We start from the raw sequence: 26,469 nt of genomic DNA on the forward strand, positions 1-26,469 counted from the left end.
AGTACGCCAAGGCGAAAGGGAGAGCCTCCATCTACTGCGTCTCAGGCTTCCGCCAAGACTGACGGAAAAAAACGAGTTCACTCGGAAGCGCTCGCCTGCCTTCGGTAAAAATCGTCAGAAGGCGGGGCCCACGCTTCGGCACGTTCCGCGCAGGGCATTGTGGGAAGGGCGGCCGGTGCAGCCGAAGCTGCCATCTTAGGGGCGCCTTGCGCTGCGGCTTTCTCGGTGGAGGCGGCCTTCCTGGCAGCGGTAGACGTCGGGAAAAGGCAGAAAGTCCGTTGGCCGACACCTTTCTTTCCTCCGGCCTCTGTAGGACCGCCAGCCCGCGTCCGAAGGCGGAGGCGAGGGGAACTGGCCGCGTGAGGGGCCTGAGGCCAGCGGTTAGAGCGTCGCCCGGAAGGATGGGCCGGTCTCGGAGCCGGAGCTCGTCCCGCTCCAAGCACACTAAGAGCAGCAAGCACAACAAGAAGCGCAGCCGGTCCCGGTCGCGATCCCGGGACAAGGAGCGCGTGCGGAAGCGTTCCAAATCTCGGGAAAGTAAACGGAACCGGCGGCGGGAGTCGCGGTCCCGCTCGCGCTCCACCAACACGGCCGTGTCCCGGCGCGAGCGGGACCGGGAGCGCGCCTCGTCCCCGCCCGACCGCATCGACATCTTCGGGCGCACGGTGAGCAAGCGCAGCAGCCTGGACGAGAAGCAGAAGCGAGAGGAGGAGGAGAAGAAAGCGGAGTTCGAGCGGCAGCGAAAAATGTGAGTGTCCGCGGAGGGATGGACCGGGGCGTGCGGAGAACGGGGCCCTGGGCGAGGGCGTGGGGCCGGGGCGGGACGGCGCGGGCTGGGAGAATGGCGGGGACCGAACGGGGCTGAGGACCGGGCGCGGGAACGGGCCGGAGAGGCGGCGGCGGGGCCAGCAGGCTTGGCTTTTGGAAGGCCTGGGGTGGGACAGACCCAGGAGTTGTCCGGGAAGGAAAATTCGAGGGCTTGAGCAGAAAGGGCTTAAATAGGAGAAGGCGATTTTGGCGCGTGAGAGGAGTGGTGTCCCGGAAGTAGGGATGGAGTTCGGAGTGAGGTCGGAGAGCTGCGTCGGCTAGTGAGGCCGGGAGAGCTGGCCTGCAGATGTGAAGGGTGGTGAGCGTTTGCTGGTCGGCTTGAGAAGAAGAGAGAAGGGAATTAACCTTTGAGATGCGAATCACAGCTGGCCAGAAGCATTCTTCTATTGAAGCTCAAATTTGGGACAGAACTTAAGTACTCCCGAGAATCATACACTTTAGGTGGTCCGCCAGAAAAATGCATTTTCACTTTAGTGTATTCCTATTGTTAAGGTGTCTGGATTGCTTTTTTCCCCTTGAGCCTACACCCTTACCCCTTTCTTGAGACGTTAAAAAAAAAAAAAAAAAAAAAAAAGCACAGACCTTAAGTGTACACTGCGATGAGTTTTTTTGGCATTTGAATTCACCTGTGTAATCACCATCCCAAAGCCTAACCTTTTTTAAACTTGCTTTCTATTTCTCTAGCAAACACGTGTTTTGTTGTTTCCCTTGCACTGTGCTTCTTCAGAAAACACTGGAATAGTTGCTTTCGTTTTGGCGTTGCTCACATGAGGAATAGTGAAAACTAGAGTTACAATGTGTTTCCGAAAATGTCAGCTCTCAAGTATTTCTGGCTATGAAAGTAGATGTGGATAAATAGTCCCAAACTACAGGAACTTTTGGGTTTTGAAGTTTAGGGATTTGTTGTGTGTTTTGCTTTAAGATCATCATACTTTGATGCTCTGGGTATTCAGTTCCCAAAAACCACATTGAAAAGTAGATTTGAACAGTCCTACTAACTGCCTATTTAACCAGCCATACTTGGTCAGTTTGGTCAGTTCTTCAGTGAATATTTAGAAAGTGCTCATGAAGCAAGAACGTTACTGAATTTATGATTTTCTCGAGGCGAGTTTATGTGTACTGAATTGTCCGTAGGGTTTGTAGTTTTCTGTAGTTGCGTTTGTGTTAGGTAGATTTTCCAGCACACATACAGCTTGTTCTAAAATAAAGTTACTAAAAGGTAGGACTGGAGCACTAATACTACAGAGGAAGCTGTACCTGGAGCTGTTTTGCTTCCAACATTCCTTTAAAACACATGCAACACTCATTTTTCCTATACTTAGAACTGTCAGTGATATATATCAAAATAAAGGTAAAGTAATTATTTCAGATTAAACCTTGATTTTGTAGAATCCAACTTTTGGGTCTGCAACAAGGCCCTTAGCTGTAAAGTTCTCAAATAGCTATCAATAGATGGATGTATAAAAAGTTACCTGAGACATTGCTGAGATAATTTCTTCATGTGAAAACAAAGGAGTCCTCCATAGAGGAATGACTTGCCTTCCATTAGAAAGCTAAGATTTGTAGGAAAAATGAAAAGAAACTTGGTATGCAAAGAATAAATAGAAGCATTTAGCAGGCTTTACATGGATAGCAGAGAAGAAATTCAGGAATGAAATATGGCAGATAGAGGCTGTATGGTTCTCTGGTTTGAGAGAAGACACAAACTGCCAATAGTATTTAGGAATGAGAAGGGGCCAGGGCCAGCAGCCACATGTACCCTAAATTCCTGGGTGCCGTGCAATAGGCGTTACTTAATATATTCTAATGCCTCGGAAGCAATGCAAAAGAAACAGTGGAAAGACTTAAGTATTGGAGCTGTGGGAATGGAAGGAAATAGTTTTCAGTCTACATATCCTGTTGGTTAGTTTATTCTTTTAACTGATGTTTATTGAGCATTTAATAAGTGCCAGGCACTGTGCTAAGTGCTGTTAATATAAAAATGATTGGCCCTTCTCCAAGAGCTTGATCTAGCTCAAAGACAGATCATTAAATAGGCAATAATACAGTGTAGTAAATTTAGTGACAGTAATATAAACTGTGTAAAGGAAGTATCCTGTGAGGGTGGAGGAGATAAGACTATGACAATGACAGGCAAGGTATAGGACATATGTGGAGCACAGAAAAGAGCCTCCTCCCCCGACTCCTGCCAAAATAGAGGAAATGGTCTCAAAAGTGGAATAATCAGGTGACTGTTGACTTAGAACACGAAGTTCTATAAACATTTAAGTCATGGAGTGACTGGAGAGGTAAATAGAGGCTGGGAATCATGTTAGGGTTGTTTTATGTCATGTTAAAGAGCTTGGATTTCATCGTAGAAACAGGAAGGATTTTAAGCAGGTAAATGACAGGGTGCCTTTTTTTGTTTTGATTGTTGTATAGGATGGAAAGTAAGAGGTGGGTACAGAAGTTTACACAGGAGTAGTGAGGATGGTTGTCGGAATGGAAAAGAGGGACAGATTTAAGGAACATTCAGGGTATATTAAATGGAATGTGGGACTTCAGAAAAAGAATGTTGATTCTCATGTTTATAGTGTGGCTATTGCAACTCATCTACCAAATGTTTCAGTAACAACCGTGTGGCAGGTACTGGTAAAAATGTCAGAAACTTTGTGAATAGCGAATATGGGAGAGGGAAAGGGAATAAGAGAATGGTGCCTCCACTGTGAGCACTGGTTTTGGATACATTGTACTGAGTTTATCCAGAGTTGATCATGTGAGACTGAAGCCTAGCTAAGAGGGGCTTCTCTGAATGTCAGTGAAACCTTGAGAGTATATGGAATGACCCACGGAGAGTGTGGAGAGAGGAGAGCGGTTCATTCAAGGGACTGAAAGAACCTGAGGACATGCCTGTATTTGCAGTTGGGAAAGGGGAGAAAAGCCCATGGTGGAAGCGGAAAGGAATATGGTAAGAATGCATAATGTCAGGTGCCCTTTCAAGAGGTCTACATAGATGGAATGAGACTGTAAAATAAGAATCAACTGCTGGATTTAGCTAATTAGGAATTCTTTGGTAAGATTGGAAACCTTATCCACTTAAAATTCTGAGTTGTTGAATAAATCACCTACCTCTAACCTCTTGCTTATTGTGAAAATTGGAGATAATGTATTTAAAGTAGGTGATATTTGGCATATAATAGTTCCCAGTAAGTAATGTTATTTAATGTAACTTACTTACATGGAGCCAGACCAAGCCTGATGAATTTAAGAAGTGATCTTACAAGTTGTAATCTTGATGCTTAAAAGGTAGGCCTTTACATTTTTTAAGACCTTTGCCATCAATTTTGAATAGGCAATTCACATGGTTCAAAATCCAGTTCAAAAGATCTTCCTCTCATCCCTGTGTCCCAGCCATTCAGGGTGGTTCTTCTCACCCCTCCCCCACACCAGTAGCACCATTTTCTTAAATGCTCTTTTGAGATGCTGCATGCATGTTGTATTGTTGAAAAATAGACAACTGAAAATGACTTGCAGCAAATCAGGAAAATGTTCATGGCATAGTAACTTACTCTAGCCTGGGATGTCTAGGTTCCGATATCCTCTGTGTTCAACTGGATGACAGGTAAAGAGCCTTCTAAATTAGAGTGTCTACACTGAACTGGGATCTATATGAGTGATTCTTAGAATACTTGGACAGTTTATTGTGAGAGCAAAGAAGAGCTTTTAGGAGAAAATTGAGTATATGAAGCCGCATATTTTTGGAGGCTAAGGCTCTGACAGAACATTAAGGCATAAGACCTAGTTGATGTTAAGAATATGTATTTATTTATTTATTATTTTTGTAGAGACAGAGTTTCACTATGTTTCCCAGGCTGATCCTGAACTCCTGGGCTCAAAGAATCCTTCTCCCTCAGCCTCCCAAAGTACTGGGATTACAGGTGTGAGCCACTGTGCCTGGCCTATACTTTTTTCTTTCTTTCTTTCTTTGGTAGTTAAATCTGTGTGCTTGTCTTTGCCTCTCTCATTTGTCCTGCAGAAACCAGTATAGAGTAGTAGTATAGTGCTTGCTTGAGATCATTAGCTTTGGCATCTACGTAGGTTCAGAGAAACAGCTCAGCAACATCCAGTGTGCGTGAGTCCAGAAACTTAAGCTCCTTGTTCTTAGTTGCCACAGTAAAAATGAGATACATACCCAATGCATAGGAATAATTATGTGATTTAAATGATTATATGGTATATAAAGCTTTCGGCACAATATTATATGTTACTTATTAAGTAATAAGTAAATGCTGTTTGCTAATAATTATTAAGCAATTCCTAGAAGTAAGCCCCTAGGATTGAATTCCTACATTTTAAAGATGTTTTAAAATAATGGTGTCAGTTACTCTGTAGGGAGTAATACTCTTAACAGTGATGAGGTGCTGTAGCCTTACTGTTTTGTTTTTAATCGTTAGCATTTTAAAGTTCATTGTGACTAGTCTTTTTAAAATACCTGAGAGCACAGATAAAGTAGAACCTAGTATTACACCATTTCCATTGGAAACCTGGAAGATCTTGATTTAATGCTTTCATCAGTATAGCATATTATTGGCAGGAGAATGGATATTCAGCAGAGAAGCATGAGGAAAACATTAGAGAAAAGAACATCATGAGGGTGACAACTATGGCAAGGGTTTTAAGGAGTGAATAGGCTGTTAGGTGATACCTATTTTGCAAGACACTAATGACCCACTCAGGAAAGTTCAATGCCTCTTATGGGAGTAGACATAATAGTGGTTTTATCATTGATTATGATGATAAATTTGCCATCACTAAAGATGAACTCATGCTTAATTCAGTTGTATATGTGCTCATTGGTTTGCTGAATTCAGTGTATGGCGAGGGCATAAAATTGAGCTTTCCATCAGCACTGTTTCTAAAATTTGATTTAAAATTTTTTTTCTGATTACTGAAGTAGCATTTTTAATTTTACCAAGAAAAACAGCGAAGTTATGTTCTTGCTAACACTTGAAGGCAAACAGTTTTGCTGTGGAACCCAGAACCTTGCCTGTTGCAAAGCTTAGTTTTCATGTTCGGATGCCTTGCAGTTCCTCCAGGAACAAAGGGAGATAAGCAGCTTTGTGAGAAACTGCACTAGGTCATTCATTTCTCATTCTCCAGTGTTTCAGTTGAGCATGGGACTTTCCACTTGCCCCCTCCCTGTGGGCTATAAAGTTGCTGAGCTGTAGTTAGATTTGACTCCTTAGCAGCATAGCAGCCCATGGCCTGCCTGTACTGCCTGTTATATGGGCCCTCTGGTTTGATGTCATCAGTGGAAATAGAAGCAGGGAACTGACAACATTCTGATTTGGCTTTTGCTGTAAGTAAATTTATTTGGCTCATTTTCTGCTTACTGGCCAAAGCTATGGAAATGAGGCCCTGTTAGCCACTGCACTTCTGCTGAGGGATGGCTTGACTGCCAAAAATAACCTTGAGTATGTATCAGTTCTCTTCCACCTTCGTCAAATTCTTAAGTTGGCAACTTTTTACTCCTAGAGCCTTCTTTCTACTTTGTGTGGAGTTTTAATTGGAACTGTGTTACATTATCCTTTTTTTAAATAGTACTATGATCCACTTAGTATTGCTAGTTACAAGTCACATCGTACTGGCTTTGAAATTTTAAATATTAAGTTTCTTCCTAGGCTTCTCTACATTTACTAATTTCAGAAGAACCAACTAGCAAAAGTGTGTGTGTACACACTTTATTATGAGAAATTTACATATACACAAAGGTAGATTACTATTATTGTGTACTCATTATCCAGATTCAACAGTTGTCAGCCTTATTTCATTGATTAGTTCTCTTTCCCTTTGGATGAAGTAGAGAAACAACATTTTATATTGAAATGTGGTTTAATTTCTATTGAAGTTGCCATCTGGTTTCCTTTGGTGATTGATTTTTTTAGTGTTGGGGAAGATACCTGCTCTCTTACTGAGCTGCTGTAGATGAAGACTTATTGAAACCACTCGAATACTGTATTTAATTGGAAGTTAAGGAAAAGGAGCATAGATAAGTCTTAGGCTTTCATACCTTTTTTTAAGAAAACTTAGTTTTGGAAGGGAAAAGGGAAATATTTAAGAAACAACAACAGAGTCCTGAGAATGGGTGTTGCAAACGTCTAGGACCTTAAAGATACTTTCTCTAGTACCTACTGTCTCCTTGACAGAAGAATGTAGAGGATAAATGTAGAAACTGAAATGAATCCGATTGTTTAAGACACATTGGTGTTAGTGTGTTATCACTGTGAATAAGTAACAGGAGTTGAAAATGAGAGCCCTTGGATGAGAATTGAATCATCCTGAAGAATAGAGTTAAGTTGAAGTGGATTGGGGTATTTAAAGGTCACTTAAAAACGATAAAGTCTTTACTAAACAGGTAAATTGAATGACTGTCATATATATGTATGTCAATTGAGTCATCAAAAGATAAAGGTTGTGGGTTTTATTTGAGGGTTGTGAGAAAGTTGGAACGTGAATCGGCCTCTGAGGATTTAGATTTACTGCAAGAGCCTCAGAATTTATTCATTCAGCACAAATTATTGTCTCAGAGTGCTATTAAGTAGAAATACTGTGAACAATATATGCAATATAAAAATTTTTAGTAGTCACATTAAGAAATCGATGAAATTATAGTGTATATTTTTATCCAAAATATAATTTTTAACACACAATCAAATAAAAATAGGAGATCATTTATATTCTTCACACTAAATTTCAGTTCGGACCAGACACGTGACCAGTGGCTATCACTGAATATCATTGGTATAAAATGTACAGAATTTCCACAGTGGTGCCTTGATGAATGTCAGTAATTTCAGCACAGCATTTTATTTTGAGTAAATTGGTTTATAATATCAAAATGGGATTGGAGTAATTAAAACTGTAGTATCATGCTTTATTGAACTTTTTCTGGTAATAAAAATAATATTTTTACCCACTTTCGTATTTCTAGAGGAGCTTTTAATTGAAAATCAATTAGCAAAAGGAAGAAAAGACAGTAGGAACTATAAAGCTAAAGAACTTCAGTTCAAAACTTAAGTTGGTCATAATTTCAGTGAAAACTACGCACTATTACTCCAGCAGTCTGAATCTCTTTAGTCTGTGTGTGTTCTCTCTTTGCTTAGCGGGGAATGAATTCAGCCAGTCTGAGTTGCCTGCTACGTAATTTCTGCTTACTACTTTGTAAGCCCCAGACGAAGGGATTGGCAAATGAGCAAATCTATATATTTTAACAACTTGTCCTCTGATTATAAAGTCGATAACAAGTAGTTTTCTGTGTCATATTTATCGTTCCTAAATTAAAACTAATGAATTAGGCTTTTTGTATATACCAGTTCTCCTGTATTTAGAATATGATAAAGGAAAAAAAGATTTTATATTCATTTGAATTTCTGTGTTAACATCTGTCATTTCCTTAAATGTGACGTGAAAATGAATTCTGAAAAAATCACTGAATAATATCAGGCTCAATGGCTTGATAGACTTAAAACTAGTTTTGTTTAAATTTATAGTTTTAAAAATAAATATCTAACTCGTTTTTTTCGCTTTGTTTGCTAGTCGACAGCAGGAAATAGAAGAAAAACTCATCGAGGAAGAAACAGCACGAAGAGTGGAAGAATTGGTGGCAAAAAGGGTGGAGGAAGAACTGGAGAAAAGGAAGGATGAAATTGAACGAGAAGTTCTCCGAAGGGTGGAGGAAGCCAAACGCATCATGGAAAAGCAGTTGCTCGAAGAACTCGAGCGACAGAGACAAGCTGAGCTTGCAGCACAAAAAGCTAGAGAGGTAACGCTCGGTCGTTTGGAAAGTAGAGACAGTCCATGGCAAAACTTTCAGTGTTGGGTTCTGCCTCCTGCTCAGTTCAGAAAGAGATGGAATACAGACTATCTAATTCCTTTCTCGTCTAAACTTAACATTGCTGCGAAAGTTAATTTTTTAGCCTATTCAGAAGTGCTGACTGATAACTTAAAAGTTGGAAGCTTTCATAAAACATATTCAAGGATACTTTTTGATTTAATGGAACTGGCTATTTGAGAAGTGTTTGAAACTTTTGCCATGGCTGCAGGACTTACATTCTTTTTTGGGAGGACGGTGGGGAGACAGGGAGTGGTAAAGGGAAAAGGTTAAAAATCCACCTGTGGTTGTATATTCTTCTATTCTATCACTCTGTTACCTAGACTGTGAGAGGCTTTTGCCTTCAGTCAGATTAAAAAGAGCAGGGCCTAACATTGAGTGATAGCACCTGCTTTGATAAATAGGTTTTCTCACTCTTCTTTTTTTCCTTCTTTTATCCCTCACTCCCTCCCCTAAACCCTGCTTCAGCACAATGGACTAATTCTAGCATTCCGATCATAAGGCCCTCCATTTTCCTAATGTGTTTCAAGGAATCTTTTTAGGAAAAATATCCAGATTATTTATCCACTTTTTTTAGTATCTACTAACAACTCCTTTTTTTCTCTAGAGAGTTATGAAGGAACAGGTTGTCCTTGTCTGGAGTCAAGCTAAACACATGATTTGTTTTATCAGCAGCTGGAGCAGAAGTTGAAAATGTCTTTCTGTGAGACAGTAATTTGCTACTGAAGCTTTATAGCTTGTTTGCACTGATTACTCCAGGATCCAAAAACTTGGTGAAAGTCACTGAAACGCTCAAGGCAAATTACTTTACAGCCCTGAGTGTCTTATCACCATAGTTTGCATACTGAATATGAATCCAGTTGGTGTGTGACGTAGGAAATCCTGTAGTTGTTTTCTTGAACTGAAATATTTGACTCAAAATAATTAAGACTCATTGTCATTTTTCATCTTGGCATTATTGTGGACAAGTTGACATATTAAATCTCTTTGCTTTCTGGTAAGCTTAGCTTTTAAAATGCATTTTCCCTTGTCCTGTCTTTAACTAGATATGCATGCTTATATTTATAGTGGGTTTCACAGACTATAAAATTGAATGTATGAAATTTTTATTTATATCAGTGCTTTTAATAATGAAGATATTTTTGGAGTAATGGTGCTGTCTTGTAGCGAGTTATTAATCATAGTAAGATTTTTTTCTCTTCATTTGCTTTTTTGTTTCATATTAACAATTTTTTTTTACACGGACACAACTCTCTGACAGTCTTTCCAAATATTAAAATCATTTGAATATGTATGCTGTGATCTGAACACTGCCCAAGCCATCAAGCAGTCTTCATACAGTTTGCATTATAAAATCTCATTAAATTCTCCAAGAAAAAATAAGTTGAAGAATTTTATTTCCTGACCATGCATCCCCTGGATTTCTGAGTTTCAGTTCAGATTGTAGATGACAATATAAGCTGCCTTCCGAAATTGTCAACATCTGAATGTTAAGTCCATTTTCCCCATGGAAGAAGCCCGTAGTTCCATGAAGTATGGATTACCATTTGTATTTTTCACTAACAGTAAATGTATTTTTCTTATTAATTGTTTGCCTTAGGAATGATGAATTACATTTTTTGTTCCTTCTTACCATAAACATCTGCATTCCTCAGCTCAGCCTTCCTTGTATGTTGTTTCTTTATAAATGGTTGAGCTGCTGATGCAGGTATTGCCAAGCTAACAGTACAAATCATTTTAAAGAGGAAGCTGGCGCGTATGGCAGCCGAGGAGCACACTCTGCAGGACACTGGACAAGACAGTAAATATTCAACTTTTAATGCTGATTAAAGGAGTATAGGTAAAGAATACGTAGGTATACATAATTGGTGAGACAAATATTCACTTTATTTATATTTTATATATTATTTTTTTAATTTGGTAAATACTATCCAGTTTTGTAGTTGTCCTTGTTGATTTGTGTGATATTAAAGTATTAGTAATAATTGCCAGGAAACTATCATTAGGGAGGGTTTAGTTGGTTGCTGTTTGGACTGGGAGGGATGATTTAAATTTAGTGCTAGAAACCAATTTTAGTGACTGCACAGTTTATCATTTGTCAGACAGAAGGTAGCTATAAAGCTACCCTGTAAGTCATATCAAAAAAGTTCAGAGGAAGATTAGTAAATATTTATCAATAAAAATAAACATTTTGTTTTTCTAATATCTTAACATATCCTCCCCTTTAGGAGGAAGAACGTGCAAAACGTGAGGAGCTAGAGCGAATACTGGAAGAGAATAACCGAAAAATTGCAGAAGCACAAGCCAAACTGGTAAGTGTAAAGCATTATGTGAAAAGTGTTTTGTATTTTGCTTTATTTCCTTTTTTCAGATTTTGTGGACTTTTGTGCTTTATAATTTGACTTATTTTTGAGGGGGTTCTTTGGACTAACTTTAAAGGCTTTTTGAGTCAAGAATAGAAACAATTGCGATTTTTACTTCCAATCTGGACAGAACTCCAAAATTTGCAGAGATTTTAAAAAACAAGTTTTCTGGGGAAATTGTTTTGTTCTGTATCCCCAGTTTTATTTTTCCTAACCTCGTTCACATTTCTCATATGCCTAAAAAACTAATAGCAACAACAACAAAAGCTTGGGGATATATTTAAACCACCCGTAATATGCAGCATTTTACTCTGTATTAGTTGGCTTGTTACCAGGAGTAGATAGTATTTATTTGATAGTAAGTGCACCAGAGTAATTTCCTATTCCTAGTTTATAATCTTAACGAGAAATACAGAGTCTTCGGTAATTATGTAATATAAAAAGATGGGGGTGAGGGGAAGCAAATTGTAAGCTCCAGTTACATGGTATAAAGAAATTTTGTGGTTATAAATACACAGAAAAATATCCGGGTGGGTCTAATTAGTTAACGGTGGATCCCATTGAAAGTGGGGATGAATAAGAATGTAAAAAGTTAATATGGGCAGTTGTTTCTAGAGCATCATCATCTTAAAGATAGTGTCCTCTGGATAAGAGATAAGGCTAGAAATATTCCACATAACTTAGTGAGCATGGCACAATGGATTCTTGATAAATACCACCTGGTATTTGTGAAGGCCATAATGGAATCTATTGGAAAGCCATAATCCACTTTCCCAAAGAAAATCTTAAAATCTGCTACAGTCGAAAAGGCAATAGGAATGTGAAATGGATGAGTCATTCTAAGTTACATTGCTGCATGCTTATGAATAAGTATGTGATAACTTTTTTTTTTTTTTTTAGTGATTCCAGGATTCCATGTAAGGAGAGAACCTCAGTGCAGTTAGGAAGAAGAGGGAAAGTGTACAATCTGAATTTGAGGTTAGAAGGTTGAGCTTTGAAGGGTAAAATACACTCTGGTTTCCTCTTTTGTGGATGTTTCAGAAAAGAGGAAAAAATATGGTTGACAGTTAAATCATTGAAGCAAAATTATTGAGCAGGTGGAACTAGACCTCCTTTTAGGACATGTTAGACTGGATAGCTATGCTGGGTTCATTATGTGGGTGGCCTGGAAGCTTGGTGTGCCCTGCCAAGATCTTGATCCCTTCTGACCCTGTGGTAGCTAGGGGATGGTTGGCCTCCTTACATTATTCTTACAGTCCTCTGTTGTTTGCCCACATGAAAAATAAAAATATGACTTTTGGTGTGTGATCACTGGAAGAAGTATTGGTAGTCATAATGTAATGCTTCTCAAATGGTAGTAAATGTTCAGTTTTTGTTTTTTAATCCCAGTTTGACTCAGACCTCTATTTTGCAAAATACAATTAAGATGAATTACTAGAAAAATGAGGTCGTATTGCTGTAAAAACTTCTAAAACACTTATATTGATTTGTCCTTGTTGGGGATTGATTAGTTTGTAGATTGTAAGTGGTCTATGGGCCATGCTTAACATGAGCACTTTTCCAGATCGCACAGATTTAGATTTGATCAGAGTGACACTCTTCTCATTTCGTTTTGTTTTTGAGATGGAGTTTCGCTCTTGTTGCCCAGGCTGAAGTGCAGTGGCGCGGTCTCGGGTCATTGCAGCCTCCACCTCCTGGGTTCAAGCTATTCTCCTGCCTCAGCCTCCTGAATAGCTGAGATTACAGGCACCCACCACCATGCCCAGCTAATTTTTCTATTTTAGTAGGGATGGAATTTTACCATGTTGATCATGCTGGTCTTGAACTCCTAACCTCTGGTGATCCACCCATCTCCGCCTCCCAAAGTGCTGGGATTACAGGTGTGAGCCACCACTCCTGGCCCAGAGTGACACTATTCTGATGGCATGCTTGTGATAAACTTCAGGTAAAAAACATATCTTAGGGAAAAAGAGGCTTGGATTTGAGAAAGTTGAGTAAGAATTAGAACATATTTAACATGTTTGCTTACAGTGTTCAATAAAGTTGGAAGCATAGTAAATTGGTACTGGAGTTTTTTTTTTTTTTTTTTTTTTTTGATAGAGTCTCCCTCTGTTGCCTAGGCTGGAGTGCAGTGGCACAGTCTCGGCTCACTGCAACCTCCCCTTTCCAGATTCAAGCAGTTCTCCTGCCTCAGCCTCCTGAGTAGCTGAGACTACAGGTGCCCGCCACCACACCCAGCTGCTTTTTGTGTTTTTAGTAGAGACGGGGTTTCAGTACGTTGGCCAGGCTGGTCTCGAACTCTTGACCTTGTAATCCGCCCGCATTGTCCTCCCAAAGCGCTGGGATTACAGGTGTGAGCTACCACGCCTGGCCAAGAAAAGTTTTTTATTTGGTTCTATTGGTAGTCATATGCTGGCAGGAAAAGTAGGGTATTCTTTGTGTAGGAGGAGACAAAAAATGTGTAAAGATGGCAAGGAGGTACACATTGAGGCCCACTTACACTTTTATTGCTTTTTTCCCTCCCTTTCCTCTCAGTTTTGAGCACTATTCTTTAATCTTTGTGTATGTTTGTTGGGAAATATGTAAAATATATTCAAACTCCTATTAAAAGTACTTGATACCATATAAAGCAAGAAGAATTAGAAACATTCTGGCCTCTAGAAAATGATGAATGATGAAGGATGATCAAAGGTAACTACTAAAATCTGTATTGAGAAAAGCAACTTGATGAAAAAGTAGACAAGCCATTAAGTGCTTTTAAATAATTTAACACATTTTGGAAATAAGGACAACTCCAAAAAAAGTTTGTTACCATGGAAATATTTGGTAAGTGGTATAGGTAGTGTGAGGTAATGACGTAATTGCCCTGGGTGGCCTGGGAAACCTTCCTAGAAGAGGTAGTCCCTTGAGCTGGGCCCTGATGGATAGATGGAAGTTCTATTAGAAGGCAGACAAGAGTGTGAGGAAATGAAACAGGGCAAAGGCCTTTGGGGTAGTAGAATAAAACAAAGGCAAGGGTGTGGAAACTTGAGATACTGGAAGAAGTAGCTGTAGTAAAGTAGCGGCCATCCAACCTTATGTGTGCTAAGAAGTTTGTGTGGCAAGCGGATTACAGAAAAGACAAGTTGATAATGAAAGTACCCTGGAAGTGGGGAAAGAGATTTCTTAAACATTTTAACTGAAAAAATAATACAATGATGTTACAGATCAGTAAAGACTAATTTCCTAATTAAAAAGGAGATTTGTGCACAGGTAGGATGAGAAGCAGCTACAACAAATTTCTGAAAATGTATCTCAACCTCAGTAGAGAAGCAAAGAAATGTCCTCCTCTTTTCTTTTTCCTTAATAGAAATCCCCTAAAGCCATTGTTTTTCACAGTGTCCTCTGTGGGCAAGGTTATGATACAGAGACCTCTTTACCTACAAAGATATTCTCAGATTATTTAAAATAGAAGTATCCATGTTGTTTAATTAATTATTATTATACAATGGATTTTTCTGTAGCCAAAAAGTATTTGATAATTCAGGGGAAATACAAAATAGGATGGAGGTAGCTAAATAAAAAATTTATATGTCCAATATGATCCTTTTATTTTGAGAAACATATACTTGCACATTTTAAGAGACACACAAATAAGCCAAAATGCTAAAAATAGTTATCTTTAATTGTTAGTCTTATGTGTAACTTTATACTTTTCTTCGGTTTCTACATGCTACAAGTAATGTATATCACTTTTTTGATCACATACAAATAATAGTAAAGAAATTAAAGTCATACTTTTGATTTTTTTTTTTATTATACTTTAAGTTCTAGGGTACATGTGGATAACGTGCAGGTTTGTTACATATGTATACTTGTGCCATGTTGGTAGCCTCTTTTGACAAAAGTTCACAGATTGAATCCCGTAATGACTGATAAGGAATGTGATAGCCTAGCCACAAGGAATGTGTTAGCCTAGCCACACGAGCTCACCCATATATGAAAATCATTGTTAAGTGCTCTACTCCATGGCTAGTTACTGTTTTTTTCAATTCCACATTGTGTACCAAGATATTTGGTTTGTCAACAGAGACAAAAAAAAAAGTATTAACCAACAAACATACTTTATTTACAAAGTAAAAGCATCCAAATATGACTTGATTTGGCTTTTTGGCAGATTGTTCTTTGTTCTTGAGTTAGTGTTGGCGACACATAACTATCTTTAGGTATTTGAAGGGTTGGTAATACAATGGAAAATTTTAATTTTCTTTTGTTAAAAATAGTGCTTAAATTTTTTTTGAAGTCTTCTCCATGGTGTTTTTATGATGTGCCTTGGAAAATCTCAAGATACTGTTCCGAAATGTATGTGAACTTTACTTTTTTGGAGAGGGAAACAGACTTAAAAATTGGGGATAGGTTTTGCTATAGAATAAAATACTCTTCCAGAAGGTTGTGTCAGCAGGAGGAAGAAATCCTCAAACTATACCCTTGTCAAGATGTTAAAATACAAACCATGCAGCCTGGTTAGTGAATCTGGTGTAAGCACCTAAACTATGATAATAGACTGATAGTTTTTAATAAAATTTTAGGTAACATACTGGTCAAAGGAAGGACAAATTACTTTTGATGGGAGACGGGGGTGTTTGGGGTTTTAAAGTATATGCAAGTTATATATTCTAGATTTACAGATCTCTTTACTAATGAAATAGTTTTCTTCAGTTGCCAAGTTCATTGTGTTATATACCACTTTGTATTTCACCAGTTTGGTTTCTCAGCAGTTTGAGAGAGGAAAATATAGTGCCATGTTTTAAAGTTGCTTATATATCAATTGTGTACCACATACATAAGTTTAAAATTAACCAGAGTGTGCTTTGCAATGGAGAGATGGCTCTGAAAAATGTAAGCAGGGATTTCTTTTAAATGAGTTTGTATAGTAGGCTGAAAAATCCCTTCTGTCCTCTCTCCATGAAAAAGAGTCTATATTCTAATGCCTGGAATTTGAATGTGCCCATATATGACAAGGAGGGCGGGGCTTTTGCAGATGTGATTAAGTATCTGCAATGGGGAGTTTATTCTGGATTATCTGGTGGGCCTTAAATGCCATCACATGTATTCTTAGAGAGGCAGAGGGAAATTTTAGCATATAGCACAGACAGGAGAAGAAAGCTAAGTAAAGACAGAAGAGAGAGATTTGAAAATGTTGGCTTTGAAGATTGAAGTGATGTAGGCTGAAGCCAAGGAATCTGGCAGCCACCAGAAGCTGTAAGAGACAAGGAGCAGACTCCCCCCTAAAGACTCCAAAAGGAGAATGGACACCCTGCTGACACCTTGCTTTCAACCCAGTGATACTGATGTCAGACTGCTGGCCTCCAGAATAAATTTATGTTGAGCTATTCAGTTTGTGGTGATATGTTACCTAAAAATGTGGAAGTGGTTTTGGAATTGGACAGTGGGTAGAGGCTCCAGTTTTGAGTCACATGATAGAAAATGCATACATTGCCTTTAAAGACTGTTGGCAAAAATACGGATTTTAAAGGTGTTTCTGGTTAGGGCTCAGAAGCAAATTAGGAACATACTATAAACTGCAGGGAAAGAGATCCTTTCTCTAAGTAATAGAAAGCTTGGGTGAATTGTGTCCTACAGTTGTGTGTGAGGCAGAACTTAAAACTTTTTCGTATTTAGCTGAGAAGAATTCTAAGGAAGTGTTGAAGGTGTAGCCTGGTTTCTTCCTGTTTATAGTAAAGTGGCAAGAAGAGCTAAATTGAAGAATGAACTGATAAGTATAGAAAGAACCACCAGCACTTGATGTTGAGAAAATCTCAGGCTATTCAGATGGCAAAAGATGTTCACTGTTAGAAAAACTGGCTCTGGAAAGAAGGCCAAGGGTATTGCTAGACAACCTTTTGTTTGTTGAAGAAACTATGCATGTAACTCATAGGTTCCCGTACTATCTAAGTAAAAGCCAGAAATAGATGAGATTATCCAGGAAATATCTGTGGAGAACCATGTTTAATGATGTGACTTGTAGGGGACCTCCAAAGTTTCTGAGAATGTTGTTTCAGCAGAAACTGCCAACTGGGACTGAAAAAGACACATGACATAATGAAGGAAGGTGTTTAGACTCCTGACAGAATCCACGCACATAGGAAAAATGATGTGAAGACAAACACAGAGATTTGAGGATATTGACCTTGGAGTTAAGTGTCCACATACCAAGAAACCTTGGCAGCCACCAGAAGCTGGAAGAGGCAAGGAACGTATTCTCCCCTAGACTCTGTGGTGGAAGTGTATCCCTGCCAACACTTTGATTTTTGTTCCAGTGATACTGATTTTGGACTTCTTGCCTCCATAATAGATTTCATCCAGTTGCAATTTGTCACAGTGGCCACAGGAAATTAACACAGTTGGAAAAAGAATAGGGTATCTTGTAGTAGAGTGATCATTTCTGTAAGTTGAAATGGCACAATACTTAGGAAAAATAAGCCACCAAATGTAAATGTCAAACATTTTAATTTGAAGTGAAGTTTCGGATAAGTCAGATAAGGATTTTCGGAGAGCGAGAGGTTTTTTCATGATAATATAAAAAGCTGGTTGAAGACCTTATGTTAATGTATTTGAGACAGTAATTTTAAAAATAAATTTCTGGACATGAGTGAGTGTATTGACATTGTGAAGGATGGGTTTGTAGGACACAAACTGGAAACACGAAGTCACTGAAGGCCATTCAAAAGATGGGGCCTTGAATCACCAAAGTAGCAGTTCTTAGAAACTGTAAGAGAGAACTGATAAACTTGGTGAGTGAAGAGGTATGAAAAAGTGGAGACGCAGGGGGGACGTCTGTTGTAGGAACCAGAAAAGACCCTCCTGATGTAATCATTCCTAATAAACTCATGCCAGGTATCCCCAGGCATTTAAGGAATACTTAGTGCACAAAATAGTGAATGACTAAGACAGAAGAACTGGTGAAAAGAGAGAATGTAGGATACAGAACATGAAAAGAGCCACATCTAGATAATACCTTTATTTGTCAAATTTTAGAACAGAAAGTATAAAGAAAATCCCGAAGGCATCAGATTTTCCTTGGCAAAATTATGCAGTGGTCTCTCCAGAGCGCTCAGGCAGTGCTTTTTGTACATAATATTGCATACCAAGCTCAACCTCAATCACTTCCTCCTTTTGAAACAGTTGTCTTCACTTCAGGTAACGTGGAATCCATGGAGATATTATCTAAGGTTGAAGTTTCAAAAATGATTTGTTATAAATGTCACAAGAGGGGAATTAAGAATAAAAAGGGGTAAAGGGAGTAGGTGGTGATATGAATTTAGATGGTAGCTAATGATATCCCATAATGATGGTTTGTCATATTAGAAACCCTGAGGAGGTAAGCATGAGAATAAATATGTTGTCACAGGAATGGATGGGATCCTCGTGTTTCACCCTTCTGTTATTTAACGTCGTACATGGAATACCTTAGAAAAATTTACTGACGTAGTTTACTAAGTGTCAGAACTAATCGTATCAAATATATTTTTTTCATTTTTATTCATTGGTTATCTAAAGTGGGATATACATTTAAAAAGTTATATGGAAGGGAAGATGAATAAAGGAATTAAAATTAGAAATGGCAGAGTGGAGAGTGGATCAGGCTATTTATCTTGGAAGGTTTAAAATGTAGAAATCACATTTCTGAAGAGTGACATAGTTTCTAATTGTGCTGTTTTTCGTCCATTTCTATAATCACTCTTGATAACAAATATATGTTTGGATTTTTAAAATTTTATAAAGTTATGTATATTTCAAATGGAGAATAGATTTCAATATCTCTGCTACAGGGAATGTTGCTAAGGACTACCTTGATTAAATTTATAGACAGTTTAAGACGGAGAATGCTTATAAAAGTAATCTTTATAAAATCAGTAGATCCTCTGGATAAAGACGGTAGGGCAGAGGCCAGGCGCGATGGCTTATGCCTGTAATCCTAACAATTTGGGAGTCCAAGGCGGGTGGATCACGAGGTCAGGAGATCTAGATCATCCTGGCTAACAAGATGAAACTCCGTCTCTGCTAAAATACAAACAAAGTCTCTACTAAAATACAAACAAATTAGCTGGGCGTGGTGGCACGTGCCTGTAGTCCCAGCTACTCCTGAGGCTGAGGCAGGAGAATCACTTGAACCCGGGAGGCAGAGGTTGCAGTGAGCCGAGATCGTGCCGTTGCACTCCAGCCTTGGCAACAAGAACAAGACTGTCTAAAAAAATAAATAAATAAATAGGGCATAGGTTACTGGGAGGGGTAAGTAGGCCTTTTAACTATAATGGAACATTTTATTTTTGTGTATTTCTTCTCACCAGTCACTCTTTAGCTTGGGGTACAAGGTTGAAAGCCACCTTTGTGATATTGAACAGGGTTATTGGCATAATGGCTAGGAGAGTCTGCCCCAGTGTAATGGTTCTGGTATTGTGGATGTTAGCTTTCTCCTTGGCCTCCAAGCTTTCCACTACATAATCCTTGTGAGTGAGTTGCTTAGTATTATTCATCTGTATAAATATATCCATCCCCAACCCCCCAATGCAAATACTGCTTTCTTGTGCATAAATGTGAAACAAGCGGGAAGAGGAGCAATGGTTGTATTCTCTGGTAAGTAAAGTCATCAGAAAAGAAAAAGTTACTGCAGAGAGAGGGTAGGATTTAGGAACATAACCTAGCAAATAAGGTATAAGGTCATACCACGCTTACAGATGGTGGATGAACAGGACACCAGCTTTTTCACTTGAGAGGCTGTATTAAAATGAGAGAGGACTGTTTGTGTTTGAATAGTCTTTTCTGTTTTTGTCAAAGTGTAATTAAGATTTATGCTTAGTTTAAAGCCATAGTAGAACAAAATACCAATGTTTGTGTATAGATAGTATATTCACCTCATTTTTAAATAATTACATTAAATACTTCTAGTAGGCACTGTATGCCTAGCACTGGTGATTAACATTGTTGAGTCGTAGTCCCAGAGAAAATCACCTCCTCTGTACGTACGTACATACACACTTTTGCCTTCTGTATTTGTAGACCTAAATGAAGAAACTTGATTCTTTACCCAATCTAAAGTGCAGAATTAGTATTTTCTCTGAAGGAAGTTGCTTCACTTTAAAAATCTTGTTTTTAATTAGGCAAAACGATCACATGGTTCAAATTTTATTTTTTTAGGAAGAGAAACAGTGAAGTCCCTTTACTTTCCACCCAACCCAATCCCCACATTCCCAACCCCATCTCCAAAAGGTGTACTCAGTTATGAGTTTTTAAAATCTTTTCAGAATGTCTGTAAACGCATATTCAGGCAGATACAAATGCATAATATTTTAGTTCTCCTTTTATTGCACAAAGGTAGCATGTATACATGGAACTTATTTTTTTCATTTAACAGTGTAACTTGGAGATTTTTCCATTGCAGAACATAGGGGCCTCCTTTTTTCCTCTCTTATTTGTTTTTAACAGCTATACAATATTCTGCTTTATGTATCTTTAGTAATTTCTCTAATGTACCCCATATTGGTGGATATTTGGGGTTTTTCCCATTCTTTCTATAAACTGTGTTGTAATATGTAACCCTGTAAATATATCAGTTTCGCATGGGTGTAAAACTGGCACATTGTTGTACAAGTATATAATGTAAATTCCAGAAAATGTACTTGGCGGCATAAAGTATTATGAAGATGTAATTTTGATAGTGTCAGAGTGCTGTTTATATGGTAGCATATGTGTGTTGGTCCAGTTTTTGCTGCTGTAACAGGGTAATTTATAAAAATACTTGGCTCAGGGTTCTGGAAGCTGGGAACCCTAAGAACATGGCACAGGCATCCTGTGAGGTCTTCCCATGGTGGAAAGCATCACATAGAGAGCAAGCTAGACAGAGAAGGCCCTAGAGAGAGAGAAAAGTGGTAGCCAGACTAATGTTTTTATCAGGAGCCCATTCCCACAGTAACCAACCCACACCCCATTCGGGTGATAACAGAATTAATCCATTCATGAGGATGAACCCCTCATGGCCTAATTACTGCTTAAATGCCCCACATCTTAATACTGTTAACAATGCCCATTAATTCTAGCAGTGAACTTGGGTGACATTGAAACCACAGCAATGTGTTGTCACACTTTGAATTTCTGTCTTATAGGGTAAAAAATGGTATATTTGTAATGTTCATTAGATTTCTCTTACGGATTAAAGTTGTGATGTTCTGCTTTGTGTACCCTCACTCTCCAGGACTCTAGTCTGCTTTTCTAGGGTTGAGTTAGAACCTTAGAAGAAAGTGAACCTGAGTAATTATATTGATAAAATGTTTCTTAGGCACATGCACGCATGCAAAGAGCCCTTATTACATCTTGATTCAGTTGCACACACTAAGCTCTTATCCCAAATTTGTGATGATTTATGAAAACTGGATAAAGTGATTGGCATATGAATTCACTAATGATGTCTGGAAGCAGGTAATTCTTTGTGTTGTAATATCAGTGACAGCCTAAGGAAGAGAGTGGCTATTTGAAATAGATTCTGATGTACAGGTAGGATTTCCATAGAAGGAAAGAATGGCATGAGCAAAAGACGGGGGAACAAGATAGAAAGGAGAATTTAGAAGAGGAGTAGAAACAAAGCTGGAGCCAGGTTATAGAAAATCTTAAGTCTTAGAGAAACATCATACTTTAGGAAGTTAAGATGTATGCCATGGACAGTGGATATCATTGGAAATTTGAGGACACGAGTGAGCGAGCAATGGTCTAGAAAGGTGAGTCTGGCAGTACCGTGTAGGATGGGTTGAAGGACACACTGGAAACGGGCGCCATTTTAGATGCACAAAAGATATGTGGCCCTAAACTGGCATGCTGGCAAAAGAAATGAAAATAAACTCTAGTCAGAGAATATAAAACAAGAATTAATAAACTTGACTGAAGAAGGAAGAGATGAAACAAAGCTACAGAATTTGAGTGGCAGAAGAGAAAATGTAAAGGGCAGATTTATGTTAAGGATAAAGTGGAAGAATTTAAATCTTAAACGTGTTGAATTTTGAAGCAAGTCCTAGGTCTCCCGGGTGGATGTGTCCAGTAGCTAGGTATAAATGTAGCATAGGAAAATGGTTTTAGAGAGCTGTGTTTTAAAGATGCATTTTAGCTCTCTGTGGATTTTCCACCTTGGTCACTTGCCAGATTCTCTCACTGCTTGTAATTCTGATCTTTGTTATCTCTGACCTTACTTGACTGCTGTTGATTTGTTCCAACACTTGTCTTTTTAGTCTATGCCACATTGCTGTCTAAACTTCTTTGTGTTCTTCTCTTTTTGCTACTTAAGATAAAATTTAAACATTTTGTGTTGCATAGCGGAGTCCTGTTACCTTTTCCATCTTCCTTTGCCATAAAGCCTATAATCCAGTCACATTACACTTTATTTAAAAAAAAAAAAAAATTATCATTGGAGACAAAAGAAGTGATTGTGTGGAAAACCTTAGTGTGTGGCATTAGAGAATGTATCGAAAGAGAACATTTTTAAAGGAATTAAGTGAACAAAATAATTTATTTAAATAAAGAGAAAAGTCACTGAATTTAATAGATTTTGACCATACAGAAGATAATTTTAGTAGAATAATGGAGATGGAAGCAATGATCTAAAGTTTGACTTTGGATGGGGGGAATAGGTAGGCAGCTCAAAGGATGCAGTGAACACAGAAAGAAGGGAAAAACGATAAATCATGATAACTGATACTAAAAACTCCAGAGTTAGAACATGCTTTCTCAACTTTGGCACTGATTAGATCATTCTTGGTTGTGGGAGCTGTCTTCTCCATTATAGGATGTGTAGCATTGTCCCAGTCTTCTACCTGCTGGATGCCAGGAGCCATTCCCAGTTGTGGCAGCCAGAATCATCTCCATGCATTGCCTAATGCCCCCTTGGGGAGGGGATTAAAATTGTGCTTGGTTGAGAATTGAAGATGTGTGTATGGTATCTATCTAGGAAGCGTGAGAAGGGCCTGACTTCGGTAAATAGGGGAATCTGTAGAAGAATGCAGGAAAGAAGTCGCTTGACATGGAAGGAGTTGAAGGCACTGCAGGAGTGGAATCAGTTATACCAGTGTCCCTTTGAAGTTCGATAGTACTTTATAGTTAGGTCAGAAGGTTTTCTAATATTTTTCTTCAGGTAATTGGGTCTGTGGTGTTTCTTGGTTGTCTACTGATACTATAATATAGTCCCTTTTTTTTTCAGCATGATTTGACCACACAAACAAAAACCCCAAGTGGAGATTTTTTCCTGTGTTTTTGTTTTTTTTGTGTGTATGTATGTCCTTCTAACTATAAATATGGTAATTGGTAGATAACCTGCTCTTTGAGTAAATCTGTGCCTTGGTTTATAAGTAACAATCTATTAATCTGGTAGACTGAAGTTAGAGATAAAAATAGGTATAGAACAAAATCTGTCATGATATCAACATGTGATTTGTGGAAATTAATTTCTATTTCCCAAATGTATAAGTGCTTTTCCATAATTTGTTCATTTGTTTTCATTAAAAATGAAAGAAAATGTAGATATAATTAATAAAGGGTTCTCTTTTAATTCTTTTTTCTCTACCACTTAAACTCTATGACCTTAGTCAGATTTTATGACACATACCATTGTGTGTAAGTTGTCACCTCATAACTAAAATTTTGAGAAGGCATAGAATTCATAGAAAGTCCTTGTTTTTACCCCTTTTTTTTACATTTGCATTAAAATTTTTTTTGTAGATACATAACAGATACACCTGTTGTGGGGGTACATATGATAATTTTTAATACATTTCTATAATTAATGTTTACTTTTAACTTTCAGGCCGAAGAACAGTTGAGAATTGTTGAAGAACAAAGAAAGATTCATGAGGAAAGGATGAAACTAGAACAAGAACGGCAACGTCAACAAAAAGAAGAACAAAAAATTATCCTGGGCAAGGGGAAGTCCAGGCCAAAACTGTCCTTCTCATTAAAAACCCAGGATTAAATTGCAAACTCTGAACTTTTTACAAAGAAAAATGGAAAAACTTCGTATGGTAGCTTCATGTTGAAGTGGTTTTTTGTTTTTGTTTTTGTTTTCGTTTTTTTAATTTGTAAAATCTGGAAATTTAGCTTGTTCTAATAGGGGCTATGCTCTGCAATTCCCTTTTTTTTTTTTTTTTTTCTCTTTCCTTTCACTAAGTCAAATCCTTATCAGATCATTGTTGTCTTCTAAAGAGTGACATATTTTTCACCTGTTTGGATTCTATATTAGTGGTCTGAGGAAGAGCAGATCACATTGTAAAACTACGGATGGTCTGATAAGGCTTTTACTGACCCCACTGACTTCAGAGTTATACTCTGCTACATCATAATGCTGGTTTTGCTGACTTTTTGTTTTTTTATATATTTATAAAAAAAGAAAAAGTTGGTGATTGCATTGGGAAATTCCCAGGGTATTACTGGACCTATGTGGTGTATTGTTAAACCAGTGTCCTTGTGATACTGTTGCTCTTGATGTTCCTGATACAGGTAAGGAAACAGTTGGTCAACTCTGATACAAAGTACATATACAGTTCAGTATTGGTCTCTGTTCAGTTTGTTTTTATTTCATTGACAAACTCAAACCAGCATTCCCCATTGTGTAAATAAATGATTTTGCTGAATAAAGTAAAGTCTTAAATTCATATGTTGAAGCAATTTTTTTTAAAGTTATGTTAAGTCTAAAAGAGGGTGGTTCACTTTTTGATGGTCAACCATTTAGAAGTCTTAGAACTATATTTCCTCTTGTTTATGCTTTTAACATAGGGTTTATATGTACATCTAATATACTTGTGAATTAGTATTTAATGGCTATTTTTACAAATATCAACTTTATGCTGATAGAGCAAATGGCATCAGTGTTACCTTTAAGAAAGACTGACAACACCCAGAAGATTTAAATTCTCAAACCTGTGCCTCTGTTTTAGGATATAAGTATTATCACAAATTATACTTAATAAAGGCTAGAAAAATGCTTTTAAATTATGGAATCTGAGATCATTTTAGAGTGGGCCATCAGAAAGAACTTAGCTTTATACTGTCAAAAAAAGGCTAAGATGGTCAAGTCATTTTCATTGTGTAGTGTACTTGCACGTTTATTTTTAGGACAAACACATTCGAACTTTATGAAGTTTTTTTGTTTTGTTTTGTTTTTGCATGTGGAATCTTATGGATGGCTTTCATTTTTTACACTAGAATCTGCCTCATTTACTCTTACATATGTTTAAGTATACTGGCATAAAACATTCAAGAAAAGGATATTGATCTGAAATGCTACCTGAGATGCATAAACATGTCATCAAGTAGAGAAAATGTTGCCCAATATTTTTGAGACAGTTTGATTATTCTTAAAATTTGAAAACCTAAGTTAATGAGATGACTAAATGGTAGATTATTTTGTGTGTGCATGCTAAGAAAAAATGCTATTGCTTTAGTTTTGAGCTCTTCAATGAGTCTAATTGTGGTAAGGAACAATATAAAATCAGTTTAAAGATCTTTAAAGGTAGAATTTTAAATAGGCATGAACTATAGTGAGAACTTTTAGTAAACATGCTACCTACTCTAAAATCAACCATTTTATTTTCTTAAAGAATATAGGTTGCCTAAAAACACTTTTATCTCTAAATATAGGTTAGCTGTTAATTATTTCATGATTTTTTTTTTTTTTTTTTTTTTTTCCTCCAATGTAACTTTTTTTGGTGCAGATTCATGGTTCCTAAGTTCTGTATTCAAGTTTTTGGAAATGTTTATTTAAAAACTGTTCTATACAAGTGTTCAAAACATTGTATCTAAAGAGAGTGGCCTGGACTTAAAATATTTGAAATCAGCTTATGCGTGCCTTTTAATTTTTTTTTTAAGTTTCTTACTGCCACATATGGTGTGAAATGACAGTAAGTTGCTTAATGACATACTGCAGTATCTGCTTGCTGTTGGAGACTCAGATGAGATGTTGAAATTGTTCCTGTGCTTGGTAACTATTCTCTGCCAGGCTATAGGAAAGAGGATGTAATTGTTAATACACACCATCCAGTCTTTAATGTGCTGCAACAATGTAGTAATTTGTTTTTTTCATTTGTTCCCACTGCCTTTATGTACATAGAAAACTTAAAAATTTCCCCCAGTCTGTTAGCAGTTAAGATGTTCCCTAATTTATTAAATATGCCTTTATTCACAATTTGTTTTTTTAGGTTATTCTTAATGCATTATAGAATTAACTGACTTTGTTTATTTTTATTACAGTATGTAGTTATTGACATATTGTGGTTTGCAGAATTATCAATTGTATAAACTAAACCTTTAAATTAGCTTGGTGTGAGGACTCTTTAATGCTTTAAGTTGGGGAAGGGGTTTGTAGTATGAGATTTTTACCTACTTCAGTTACCCTTA

The 26,469-nt window shown here is 37.7% G+C and overlaps 1 protein-coding gene across 1 annotated transcript; it reads left to right on the forward strand.

Moving 5' to 3' along the window:
* The first annotated feature begins 163 nt into the window (after window positions 1-163).
* LOC105485326 (arginine and glutamate rich 1) lies at window positions 164-24,728 on the forward strand. The gene is made up of 4 exons (XM_011747617.2): window positions 164-748; window positions 8,404-8,629; window positions 10,927-11,010; window positions 23,885-24,728. The coding sequence occupies exons 1-4, from the start codon at window positions 402-404 to the stop codon at window positions 24,047-24,049; spliced, it is 822 nt and encodes a 273-aa protein (XP_011745919.1). The 5' UTR covers window positions 164-401; the 3' UTR covers window positions 24,050-24,728.
* The last annotated feature ends 1,741 nt before the right edge of the window (window positions 24,729-26,469 follow it).

The sequence above is a fragment of the Macaca nemestrina genome, chromosome 16, assembly GCF_043159975.1.
Source record: "Macaca nemestrina isolate mMacNem1 chromosome 16, mMacNem.hap1, whole genome shotgun sequence".
In the NCBI taxonomy this organism is placed as follows: domain Eukaryota; kingdom Metazoa; phylum Chordata; class Mammalia; order Primates; family Cercopithecidae; genus Macaca; species Macaca nemestrina.